Source organism: Antennarius striatus, chromosome 6 (genome assembly GCF_040054535.1).
Source record: "Antennarius striatus isolate MH-2024 chromosome 6, ASM4005453v1, whole genome shotgun sequence".
In the NCBI taxonomy this organism is placed as follows: Eukaryota; Metazoa; Chordata; class Actinopteri; order Lophiiformes; family Antennariidae; genus Antennarius; species Antennarius striatus.
Genome location: NC_090781.1, coordinates 12,808,446 through 12,822,352, shown reverse-complemented (window position 1 = coordinate 12,822,352; position 13,907 = coordinate 12,808,446). Strand labels below are relative to the sequence as shown.

The 13,907-nt window shown below is 40.3% G+C and overlaps 1 protein-coding gene across 1 annotated transcript; it reads left to right on the top strand.

The window, feature by feature from the left end:
* Positions 1 to 1,413: 1,413 nt before the first annotated feature.
* kcnk6 (potassium channel, subfamily K, member 6) lies at positions 1,414 to 13,612 on the top strand. Its single transcript, XM_068317740.1, has 3 exons — positions 1,414 to 1,824; positions 5,229 to 5,621; positions 12,229 to 13,612. Exons 1-3 carry the CDS (start codon positions 1,509 to 1,511, stop codon positions 12,474 to 12,476), a joined length of 957 nt encoding a protein of 318 aa, XP_068173841.1. The 5' UTR covers positions 1,414 to 1,508; the 3' UTR covers positions 12,477 to 13,612.
* Positions 13,613 to 13,907: the final 295 nt, after the last annotated feature.

The following is a 13,907-nucleotide window of genomic DNA, read 5'->3' as shown; positions in this document are numbered from 1 at the left end:
ATAATGGTCAGAATCAGTCACCTGCAGCCGAGCACCAACCAGCTACATCTCAGATAGCGCCTTGTCCAATCTGTTTGCTTTCACATTCCGACTAAACCAGGCCAACGTTACAAGCGCAAGGTAATTTAAGACAGAAAGAAAGAGGAAAGAGATCACAGCCCCCCCATGTGAAAGCCTGGCCCACACAGACACACAGCAGTGCTGCAAAATCTTAATTTTCCATTTGAATCAGCTCATTTGCATTGTATTCTTGATAGCTGTGTGAGAGGCTGTGTAAAACGCTATCACCCATCAAAGATGTAATGGGATCAACCTGATGATCACCGACACCACACTGACACCCATATGGGGAGGCCTCCGTCGGTCAGGGTCGACCATGGGTTAAGCATCCTAGTTGTGTATTAGACTGGAGCATCGGAGCTGGAGCTCTCTGTTGCGGCTTGTGCGAGGTGTGTTGGTGTGTGGTGTAAGCGGATGCTCGTCTGGGCAGTGTTTTATTGAGAACAGGCTGTTGCCCATCTATCATGTCTCCCTCTCCACGTCACTGATGGGGCCAAAGGAACAACAGGGTCGTTACAGTTTGGGACCAGTGCCGTCGCAGGAGCTGCCAGAACGAGTTGGATACAACGTCGAGCTGCCTTAGGGGCTCCAACTCCGGATTTTTCCTCGAAATTTACTCCTGAAGCCTTTTCCATGAGTTAATATAGCTGCAAGGCATCAGAGGTTTTTGATGAGGGTTTTCCTTCCCCTAGGTAAACTGCCTTCCCAGGCTGGCGAGCTCCACCTGCCCGTGGCGCCACAACTAGATAGAATATGCTGTAACCCTAGCAGGGGTGGCTGCGGGGCTGCGACCTGTCTTAGGAGGACATAAAGACATGGAATGACATCAGACCCCTGTTCCCCCAGAACAGATTCTATGCTTCATGATGATAATGACTCAATTTTAAAACCAGAGTGACTCAACATACAGGAATGTACATATACAGTACTGCAAAAACGTCCTACATGCATCAATCAGGCTGTAAATCTGCTGGTAGGAGGAAGCAAACATAAATGGCCTTTGTGTCTGCTTCCTTGTTCTTGATCTGACAAAATAAAAGCTCAACTCTAACAGGAAACAAAGAAAAATAAAGCCATGCAAGATAAATGGATCTCAGAATGTACATAATTGTAAAGCAAACATTCCTCTCTGGTCAGAAATTGAAGAAAGACTCTCTTTGGAGTAGGACACCAAGGTGTGACAGGAATGTGTTCAGACTGAGACACCTGACTACACACTGGGACACTTTTCCTGTATCCTGGATTGCACTGCTGCCTCGACTCCTGAGTTCAACACACCCTCCTGTTTCTGCTGGGGGGGGGGAGGAGGATGCTTTGACGAGGAGGGGTTCAATTCCAATTAGGACAGCCCCCAAAAAGGTTCCCACACCGTGGAGTAAAGAAAAGCGGAGCTGTGCGTCAGAGCGCTCAGCAGCTCCACTGATGTTCCTCCACGAGTACAACCAGACATGCATTCTGCAGGCAGGTCGTGGTTGCTGCTCACAGGCTTCATCGTCTTTTATATCATTTACCTGTTGTTCGGGGCTCTGGTTTTCTCCAGCATCGAGCGGCCGATGGAGGAGAAGTTGCTCCATGACATAGAAACGCTGAAGCAGGAGTTTCTGAACCAGAGCTGCGTAAACGCCGCGTCCCTCGATCAGTTTCTGGTCAAAGTCCTCAAGGCCAACAAGTACGGCGTCTCCGTCCTCAGGAACTCGTCCAGTCCGTCAAACTGGGATCTGACATCTTCCATGTTCTTCGCCAACACTCTGGTCACTACAGTCGGTGAGTTGACACCAAACTACATGAGAGCAGCTGAGCTACGGAACTCTCGTGGCCAATTTGGAAGCGGATGCGCAAACGCGCCTCAGCCGTTTATGGATAAAAAGTTTAGTCACTTTAAAAAGTTTATTATATGTGCGTGTCAATAAAATGACACATCCAGTCACACACGGAGAACACAAGGAGACACGGTGAGTTTAATGGAGCTGACCTTATTTCATTTTTATTCTTATTTTTGTTTTAAACAGGGGTGAAACACAGAGTTAATACATTCACTGAGTCATTTTACCACGAATCGTGGATTTTAAAAGCATAATTTTTCTTCTACTTCTTGTTAGTTTAAAAAAAATAGAGCTTGGGGCTATGTCTTAACTAAATTTGAAATTGTCATATTCAGGGTTTTTTGTTTTTTTGTTTTTTGGCTAGAAATTAAATTTGACTTGGATCGGTGGCTCTGGCCTAAGGGCTCATCTTCAAGGCCCCAAATTGGGGCAGAGAAAAGGGGTGATTAGTGCGGAACCCCCCTCCTTAACCCTAACCCCAACTGTCCTTATTTCTGGAGGTAAAGGAGGGTGTTGAATGAGGTTTTATTTCTTAACAGAGTTTATGGTGGAAGTCACTTGACTTTCTGCCCTCTGACACCTGAATGAAGACTAGTTTAACATTTAAATGGAGTTAGACCTTCCCAGTAGAGTGAATTGGACTCCAGATGGAGTGGGGGGAGTCAGTGTGAGTGTGATTGGTTGCTGTTTCTCTGTGTGGTCTTGTGACTGTCCAGGCCTCCCTCCCAAAGTCATCTGGGATCCCCTCCAGGCAGAGCCCGTATCTGAGGATCAGAAGATTAAAATATGGGTTAAACCAGCCTGTTGCTGAACATACTGAGCTTACTAAATAACTCCCATTTTCTATCCCTGACACAGCATTCCCATTGTTATTCCCGCTTCATTTAATCACATGCACTAATCTGAGAGACACAACCACCAGTTTAAAGGCACTCATTTAAAATTTCCTTGTAGCATGTGCGGAACTTCAAAAAGAATCAACTTCAAATATTTCATTAAAGGCTGCGCAGACTTTAAAGGCTAACAGATGTTTAACACTGCCCTCTATCCCACAGGTGAAATACTGTAAAACAAAACAAAAATGACCCTTATTATAGACTGGATTCATAAGATGAGCTGATTCAGTAAATGTAAGGATGCCTTCAGGTACTTGGATCAACAACTATGTTAACCTGGTTTGAACAGATACTTCCATCCATTCAATTATTGGATTCTGATGGGTTCCAAAACTGAAGATTCAGGACAACATTTAACCACATTTAACTAGTTCATCTAATGGTGACCAGAACCTTTGTTTACCTTGTATTAGACTTAGACCTTGTTCTTCTAATCTGCTCTGTGTGATGAAGATAAATGATCATACTTGGGGACAAAGGTTTGGTATGATCAGCTCATTTGTAATTTGTTTTTTATCGCAACACAAAGTCAACACTTCCTGGATGTGTTTGATGAAAAACCTTCTGGCGGTTCTCTTCATCTCTTTACTTAAAGAGATGAAGAGAACCTGCGGTTGTCGTTTCATTAGCATCCCTGAAGTAACCGAACTACAGAACAGGCTGGAAATGTTGGTATCCATGCAAATTATCAATTGTCAATTAAAATAATGGCTGTACATTTATGTTGTATCAGGAAGTCTCCATAGTGGCATTAATAGCCATCGCTGTTCACAGCAGACATTATAATTCTTAATTCTGTTGCTCAAAAGAAACAACTTGATATACAAAGCTGTGAAAATAAAAAATAATATCCAAGAGGACATTTGTCCCAAGAGATGGCAACCAAAAAAGAAAATTTTGTCTTTTGAAAATATTCTAGCTATGATCATTTACTTATGGTTTTCATGGAATAATAATAATAACTGAAATAATGAAGAAATAGTAACAGACAATGTCATCATCAATATCTACTAAATTAGTGCCACTTTGCTACTTTAGGACTTTTGTTGTTTTTTTTATTTTTGACATGGTTACAATTTTTTTCTGCCCTTTGGAAAATTTAAGCATTTTATTTACACCCCCCCCTCACCCAAAATTCTTTTGTCTTGCAGTTCACAATGACAACTTAAATAACTTCTCTATTTTTCTATGAAATGCACTTCTAGTGGGATTCTGGGTATCAAAGAAATATTCATTCTTTTTGTTTTTGACCCCAGAGGACCTCCGTCTCCACAGGGGAATTGTTCATTTCCATCCAAAAATGGATGGTCAGAGCTCTCCGTGAAACCTATCTGATATTCAGGCGTTTTCTGTTTTTGTAGGTATCCTTCGACTGGTCAGTGTGGGACCCAACCCAGGTTCTTTTTGTATTTCTTTGGACTTAGATGTGCCTCAATCGAAAAAGGCTTTTAACCACATATTTATGGAAGGACTTCGATACCTGTTTGTTTGATAATATTTCTAAATAGCAGCAGTTGTAAGTTGGAACCCACTGGACGTCGGTGTGATGTCTGATTTGATTGTGTGTCATCTTTAATCATGTCAAACCTGAAGATCCCACAGATAAACCAGTGAGTCTGACTACAGTTTAGTTTCTGCTCCTGAGGGTCAGTTTGCTTGTCAACACGTCTTCTGTTGCAGTAGATAGGAATTTTATTTTTCTAATAATCTCCATTAGATGGCCCATAAATGTTTAAATTCAAGTTCGAAGATTAGTCTTAAGCAGTTTTACATTTCTAATCAGATGTTTTTTTGTTAGTTTTACTGAATTCTGCTATTTTAATAGTCAGTGTTCAGATACCTGGAGGATGTGAGATGCTGATGTCAGAGTCACCAAAATTTAGTGCTGCAGTAATTCAAGATTACCGTATGACAGGATAGAGATGTTACAACACTGACAATCCCTTTTACCCAGAAGTTCACACAACCACAAATGCTAATTTTTGTATGAAGCAGAACTAAAGTGATTGTTGTATTTGGAGGAAGTATGTGTACGCAATGTTATGCTTGGATTTTTTTCACAATACTGCATGTGTTTCCTTAATGCAGCACTTTGTTATCGATTAAAATGTGTTTTCTGCTTTTAATGTGAATGTTCTCTAATATTTGGAACAACTTAAGAGAAATAAAAAGACCCTGTGAATCTATGATAAATCTCTGATCAGATTACTCCACAGGTAAATTGGTATAACAGGTGACAGCACCACTATTGTGTGTAAAAGGGTTGCCTAATTTTCCACTACATGTATTCTGAAGTAAATCTGAACTTTTCAACTGTTTGGTGAAACTGAGTGTGTTTAAAACTCTGGATATTAGATTTATTTGTATTGCATGCTTGTGCTTTATATTATTTGAATAGGTACTGCAGCTACTTTCCTCCTTCACTCTTCCTTTCTGCCTTCATCTCCAGGTTACGGCAACACCACGCCTCTCTCCAATGCTGGAAAAGCCTTCTCCATCCTGTACGCCCTGATTGGAGTCCCGTTCACCATGCTTGTGCTCACCGTCTGCATCCAGAAGCTCATGTACCCCCTTGTCATCGCACCCGTCAGCCTCCTACACCGTTCAGGCATGGAGCCCCGGTCCGCTACCATTGTTCACTTTGTGCTGCTGCTGGTTCTGATGCTGGCGTGCTTCTTTGTGGCGCCGGCTGCTGTGTTCAGTGCTGTGGAGATGTCCTGGTCTTTCTTGGATGGGGTCTACTTCTGCTTCATCTCTCTCTGTACCATTGGTCTGGGAGACTTTGTCCCTGGGATGCAGTCTGGGCAGAAGTATAGGCCACTGTACCAGATTTCTGTCATGGGTAAGTAGTCATTATTGTCAGACTTAATGTACACATTACTAAATATGCTACATTTCATTTTGAAGATGTAAAGAGTTTCTCCTACAGTGTCATTTGTTATATTGTCTTTGTTTTGTTATAATGGTTACTGATATCTGACTCACTGTTTTATCTGAATGTTTCTGCAGTTACAGCAGCTCACATCCCGCTGTGGGTGTATTTGTTGAATAAGGTGTGGTCTTATGCACACAAAATTCATATGAGGATCTGTTTACTGAAGTTGTAGTTGTGTTTTCAGTTGTGTTTTCACCTTAACACTGGGTTCCTCTGGACCCCCGAGATTACTTATATCTCCCAAGTGCTTTGTTCCAACTTTCCAACATTTTTATTCACTTGTTCCCAACAACCTCTTGTAATTGTGTTTGTATTTTAATTAAACACAAACACAATTTCTACAAGGCAGTCAGAGACTGCAACATCCCGCGACACCCCTAAATTAAAAATTTTACCCTGATTTACTTGCATAGGTCAGGGTCATTTAATAAAAGATCATGATCCAACATATAACCGGTGCATTATATTTGTCATGAGGTTTCAGAGATGTGTACCTAAAAAGGTATAAAAGTGAAAATGTGACCTTGATCTAGTTTTTCAAAGTCAACGTTGTGATTTAATTTTCATTCCCTTGCCACCCTAATTATAATGTGTAAAAATATCTCAGATCTACGGTCTTACTCACACTGGCCTTCTCCCTCGTCTTTCTATCTTATCCGGTTCCTGAGTGTACAAAAGTTGAAATTTGACCTTGACCTAGTTTTCTCAAGGTCAAGGTAATCATCTTATTTTCATCCCCTTTGCGCCCAAGTAATGTGCTTTTTATTTCATCTTTCTATCTGCAATGGTTGTGAAGATATTTGGTGGACGGACGGATGAACACACAGTGATAATTAAAATACATCCCCCTACACGGGATGCAATTAAAGAAATGTTGTAGAAAGTTCCTTCCAAGGATTGATTTGACTACCTTTGGATAACCATGACCTGGATGAATGAGAACCTTTAAACAATGTTGGCTAAAAGTAGCAATGATAATATACACTAAATGCATTCCTGTATAATCAGCTAATGGTTAGTTTGGTGTCTCACTCACACATGATATTTATCACAGATGTGTTCAAGTACTGACAAGTACCAGTCTAAATATTAGTCTAAATTGGCAGTCTTGTTAGAAACATCTTTTTCCAAAGACAAATGGAACAACCTCAAGTTTCTGTTTAACACTGCAGAGTTGTAGGTCTATAGAGTCCTGCAATCCTACTGTACAAACCTCAGCAGCAATGACCTTCTTTGATGGTAATATTTACAGTTCATCTGTTCTTCAGAGAATTTAAGACCAGATTCATTGGACTGTTTTGCCTTCCTGCTGTGAAAGACATTGACCTATGCGGCATTCATTCTCACCTCTAATGTGAGAAGTAGCACCTCACTGCTTCTCTCCAAAGGCTGCCTGGTCGGTTCCTCAGAAATTAAGCAGCTCTATTGAATCAATTTTAAGTTCTGCTTCATTCTAAATTGCGCTACCTTGGCAGAGCATTTGATGACACAGAATTGTAGTGATCTTGAAAGTATTTGTGGAGGTCAACATCACCGTGGCTGAAGTGATAGGTTCAGTCCCAGTACATTATATCCTTTTGGATTTCTGTATGGCTGCATTTAATGATCTGTTTTTTAGCAGTCATCAACACAGGACTGGTGTAAAGTTGTTAGACCAACAGCTTACTGGAATACAGGCCAAAAAAAGAACCAGGAAATGGCTTGTTGTACCTTTTATTTTGTCTGCCAACATTATATTTCATCCCCCAAATGGCAAGAAATAGTGTAAAAATAACCCAAGAGAAATCCTTAATTGTATTGTTCTCTTCGACAAACAGTAAAAATTGGAATTTTTATTTAGTGTAGGGAATTGCCAGTAATTCCTGTGTTATTAATAAAATGTCAGCTTTCAGATCTTTTAAAAATTATAGTTTTTAACAATAATATGTGCTTTCAATGTTTACTTGTGATTCTACAATTGCAATATTTTTTTAAATAAAATTGAGGGATATACAGTAACTCAATGACCTGTACCTGTATTTTATTTCATTTATGTGGTGTTATGTCCTGTAATTTTATGTTTCTGGTATGCCTTAGGGGATAGTACTTTCATAGTTAGATGGTATTTCAATAACCACAATGGCGATTATAAATTAAGATTTAATAAATATCGACTTACGAACAATTCAACTTATTAATAACCTCTAGGAACCAATTGTGTTTGTAGGTTGAGGACTACCAGTATGCTGGATTGTTAAAGCTGAAACTTGGTTTAGTGCTTGAAGGAGGCACATTGTGCAGTGTTCTTAACAGCTGACTCAAAAGCACAATTAAAGATTGTTACAGTCATGGGTGACACGAGGGGTTTGTGTGATGGGACATCATGTGAGTCATCAACATTCGATTATTAACAGCTTCACTCAACCTGAAAGTGCAAACTGTGTGGAAACTGGTGGGATATTATTGTTTCAGTTGGACACTGATGGCTTTAATTTGTCCTCTCGAACCATCTGTCCTCCATGTCTAGATTGTGGACATTGTTGCTTTGTATATGATTGTCTCTAGTCCTTTTTAGAGGAAAAGGGTCCGTTGGGTTCTCACCTGGTGGAACTGGATCTCCAGTGGAGTAAACATTCCGGAGTTTGTGAATGTTTGCTATACAAGCAGCCAAGTGAAACTGATATAGCTAATGACTCACAATTATACCCATTAGGCAGATGACTGGAACAACCCATAACTGCCCTTGCGAGTCATCTGTTACTTGTTGTTCTATGCTGATCATTTTAGTGAAGTGTGGTTTTGTGAATTTATAACTCAATCTATTCTGTCAGTGGGGCCCAGGTAGACACTGGTAGTTGTTCTGTTTTACTCTTTCTGGTTCTGTTTTTGGTTAATCCCTTGTTGTTTGGAAGGAGGCCCAGCAATTCCCACAGGTCAGCCATGTTTCCTTGTTGTCACGTATTTTGTAATGATGGCGTAAGTCAATTTGAGTCAGATTAACCCAAACAGTCCTTGCATGTTCTGACCAGGAATAGGCACCAACTATAGGAAGTGGCCTGTTCTCACAATCAGAGGTTGTAGTGTCTCTGACCAAATGTCTCTTTTCTTTCATCGCTGTATCCGCCGTCGCGGTGAGCTGGAGCCTGCCCCAGCTGGCTTGTGGCGTGAAGCGGGGGAAAACTCCGGGTGCGACGCCAGTACACCACGGAGCCACACAGAGACGCAGACAACCACGCACGTACACACTCTCCTACGGTCAATTTGGGACCGGCTAATTAACCTCAAGCGCATGTTTTTTGGAGGTGGGAGGAAGCCGGACTTCCTCACTGAACTGCCTTTACTGCCCAAATTCAATATATTTTCGATTGACAATATTATCTTTTAGACTATAAGTTGTTGAAAATTGTGATGTTCTCATTCGTTTCCCAGAATCTTATCTTCAGATTTCTTCTCCTTCATGTAAGAATTTGGTGTTTTTTAATTTATGATCTTAAACCTGAGAAGTGGGAAATGGCAAAATTTTTACATGTTGCTTTAAAAATGACTCAAACTAAAGATTATCTCCAACATGTTGTTGACCATGCAAAGTTCAAAAAGGCTTTTCCTCCATTCCTAATGCAAATGTTTTTGGGATAGTAGGTCAAAGTTCAGAGATTGGATTGTTCAAGTCCTTTAACTCTTGCAGTTCTGTTTCTTGCAGTGACTGATTCACAGGGGAAAATATACTACAAGAGCAGTTAGATTAGATGTTCACACTCTATTATCTTAAACAGATAGTGACTTCAAAAAATCTTGAGATGGATCCAAATATCCAACCAGCAGCTGCTTTTCCTTCACCGCTTTCTATAACCCACAGTTACTGTAAAGTTAGGGATCTGAAGCATGTATAATCCCACTGTTTTTCTAGAAACGCTGGCCTACTTGTGTAGGGGGACCTCTGTGTGGGGCCGGACCGCTGTGAATCTGGAGGCACTTTTGTGCATACATGTGACAGAGGAAAACATGTCTTCCCTGTAAGAAAGCAGAAAGAATAAACCTTGAGCAAGTTTTTTGAAATGAAAAATCTTGTCTACCATCTCTAAAAAGCTGGAAAAAAGATTGATTAAAATTTTATTGCAGTTTCTCATAGATCTGCTGCTGATCAATTATCTGATAGCGGCCTAACGTCATACATGCACTGCACCCTGATTTTTGGCGTTTGTATAAAGCAGCATAGTCACAGCGGAACCCTTTTAGCTGTAACAATGATTTTTCACAGCAATTCATTGAGACTGTAATCCTCGCTATGCACGTGAAAACCAAATGGTTTGTTGGATAAATTGTAGAAATATTTTTCTTTACATATGTAAGCAGGAAGCACAGTTTCAGAAAGAAATGACACTGCAGAAAATAGAACCCAGCAGTGCAGGTAGTCCTCAACCTATGAACAGAAATGGTTCTACGAGGCAATTTGTAATCTATGCAATTTCCTCCGGGATTAATAAAGTATCTATCTAATCTGACTTGTTCTAAATCTGATGTTCTTATCTTGAGGACTACCTGCATTTGTAATCTAAATTTCCTGCAGAAATTTTTGAGAAATTTGTGATTTGACAGTGACTGGTTAACCAATTTAGCCAAACATGTTTGAAATGGGTACATCATTTGCTTTAGCAATGCTAAAGTAAGTGCGGTTGTAAGTTTTGAGTAAGAATTGGGTCCCATTTGTGTTTGATTGTATCATATACTGCAGTTCCTCAGTAGTCCAAGGTCTGTTTCATTTGGTGTTTAGGTCCCAGTGTTGGTTTATGTGATCATAATTTATATACAGAGACTATTATTGGCTGTAGATGGTGAAAATGTCTAATTATTTTTAGTGACATGCTGAGAAAGTTGTTGTTGGACTATTAACTCATGCAGATTTTCACAGTGTACAGTGAATGTCTCCCCATCATTGCTCGGGAATAAGCTTTTGTCGAATGACCTGTTAGCAAAACGCACCTGCAGAACAATTCACTCAGGTGTTTTTGAGCATTCACAGCTTTCCCCGACTTTTGTTGCCTCTGTCCTGACTTGTTGACACTTGGCTTGCACTAGCCATTTGCCACTTCGCCATAGGCGAAGTAAATTCCAGACTGGCTACAAAGTTTTTAGACTGTGTAGCCACAGTGCCGTTCTTATTTTTACGGAAAAAAGGCTAAAACTTACAACTTTTTCGCAATTGTTGGAATATCTTTTCAACCGTTGCAGATACACTGCCTGGTCAAAAAAAAAGTCACCATCCAAAAAAGTCACACCCTCTCATATTTTGTTGGACTGCATTTAGCTTTGATTACAGGATGCATTAACTGGGATGTTTTTTTGATGAGTTAATGCAATATCACAAGAGTTATTTCCATCTAGTGATGCAATATTTTTTTCATATTTTTCATCAAGATGTTGCATTTATGATGATGGGGTCTGACCACTATGTAAAGCCATCTCCAGCACTCATTGAGATTCTTCTTTCAAAGAATCTCAACGAGTTTAGGGTCTGGATTCTGTGGTGGCTCTCCCTCACAATTTTAGCCCAATGAATCCTGACATTGTCATCTTGGAATATGCCCGTGCCTTTGGAGAAGAAATAATCCTTTGGTGGAATAACCTGGTCACTCAGTATATTCAAGTAATCAGCTAATCTCATTCTTTGAACACGCACTGTTGCTGAACCTAGACCTGACCTGAACGGGCATATTCCAAGATGACAAGGTCAGGATTCATTGGGCTAAAATTGTGAGGGAGGGGTTCAGGGAGCATGAGACATCATTTTCATACATGGATTGGCCACCACAGAGTCCAGACCTTAAACTCGTTGAGATTCTTTGAAAGAAGAATCTCAATGAGTGCTGGAGATGGATTTACATAGTGGTCAAACCCCATGATCGTAAATGCAAGATCTTGATGAAAAATATTGCATTACTGGATGGAAATAACTCTTGTGATATTGTATTAACTCATCAAAACAATATCCCAGTTAATGCATGCTGTAATCAAAGCTAAATGCAGTCCAAAATATGAGAGGGTGTGACTTTTTTGGATGGCGACTTTTTTTTTTGGCCAGGCAGTGTAAAAAGATGAAACAAAAAGCACATTACCCGGGCATCAAAGGGGATGAAAATGAGATGACCTTGACCTTGAGAAGACTAGGTCAAGGTCAAATTTCAACTTCTGTGCACTCAGGAAAAGGATAGGATGGAAAGACGAGGGAGAAGGCCAGTGTGAGTAAGACCATAGATCAAAGCTAGTGCTTTGATCAATGACAGTACGTCAGAGCACTAGCTTTGATCTTTGTCCTATGCAAGTAGATCAGGGTAAAATTTTTACTTCAGGGGTGTCGCCGGGATGTTGCAGTCTGACTGCATTGGTTCTAGTTGTTAATGGGTCTGACCAGTTTTAAATAAAGAAGTCCTCAGTCTCTGAAATACTGAGGTCAGCTTCAGCTGATTGTGCCATGTTAGTTTATTGTGTTATCGACTAAATAACCTTTAATAATCCTGCTCCCCCGGCCTCTCCCCAGTCTACCTGTTTGTGGGACTGATGATGATGTACCTCCTGCTGCGCACCTTCCACAAAATGGCCGATCTACACGGCCTGACCACCATTCTGCAGCTACCCCGCTGTGAGGAGGCTGACCTGGACAAAGACAGGGAGCCCATCATTGACAACCGTAAAGACCAGACACCCCCTTACCTGGCAGAAAAAGCAGCTAGTGAGCACCTGGATGGTGGAGCATATCCCACCTACAACACCATTAACAAAGGCTGAGATGTGTGGAGGCAGGAGAGGCTCTGCCTTTAGTGACCTACTGTTCTTGAACCAGTGATCAAAAACCTAGACTGGTGGTGGACTGAATCTGAATTCCTGTCCATTTCCTTCATGTTATCTTCTCTGCTGAAGTTGTTAAAAATCACCAGAGGAGTGAGAACAATGAGGAATCAAGAAGAGTTTTAAGATTCAACTTTCATTAGAGGTAAGCCAAAGTGGTTCTTTGACTTGTTTCTGCAAAGTACTATTCTAACTAGACTGTGACAAACCATACAGACTAAAAGGCATAAATATTAATTTTCATGTCAACATCAAACTCTGTGGTGTTTATTGTTCATGCTTGGTTGGTTTGTTTACAGCCTCAGGAAAGCACGTGAAAGGTGTTGGTTCTCTTTTTCATGTCACTGCTGTGTTTTTGACATTACTTTTTGTCCCATGGGTATCAGGCAGAAATTAAAAATTGACAAAATCTAAACCGGTTGAAATCAGACGCAGCATGAGCTGCAGATGCACATGCATTTTAACTTGGGTATGTTGTTCAGCCTCGTCTCTTTATGCTTCACATCATGGTCGAAGCTCCTGGAGACTAATGGCCAGACGCTTAGAGACAGGTCGGGCCTTGAACTCTGTCTTAAGAAATCTCCAAATGTGTGGCTGGGACAGTAAATGATATTTAAAACTAAATGAATATGAATTTAAAACTCTATGAATTGGGAATGTGTATTTAATGAGCTTTCTTACTGATGTGTGCCAGGGCCAACCCTCGAAAGTCCTGTCCTTCTTTATAGTGCTTCCCCCTAGTGGCCACATGCAGTTACTACATATCCATTATGGCAAAAAATGGAGAAGGGTTGGAATAGAGGGACTGGTAACATAGGAATAAAAATAAAGTGAATTTAGAAATAATATTTTTTTGCAATTTCGACTGCCTTAACCAAATGTCACATGTCAAGCCTGTTCTGTGCAATTTACAATGTGTGGGTGAACATTTGGCAAGCACTTTTATGTTAACATTACTTAGCTCTTCTACCATCAGTTGTAGTTGCACAGGCTCATTGTATGGCTCTAGTTGTGTATGATGTTCTAAATAATGTGTTCACATTGGATCTACATGAATTAAAAAAGTTTGTATTATGTTTGAGTGTCATAATTTTTAAATGCTTGCAAAAACCGCAATTATCACATCTTGTGTATTTAAGTTCTACAAAACATACTGTTTAGTTTTATAGTATCACTTTAAAAGAATACTAGTACAGTAGATACAGGTATACTGGTACTACTAGTTTTTGTTTTGTTTACCCAGCCATACATACAGATCAATTGCTAGGGTCCCAAGAAAAAAATTTTAAACTACTGACCTCCTGGTCCTAGTATGTCCTCGGTTTAGCATAACTGGTATTCTTCATTTCAGTCTATAAGTCGAGCTTTTCT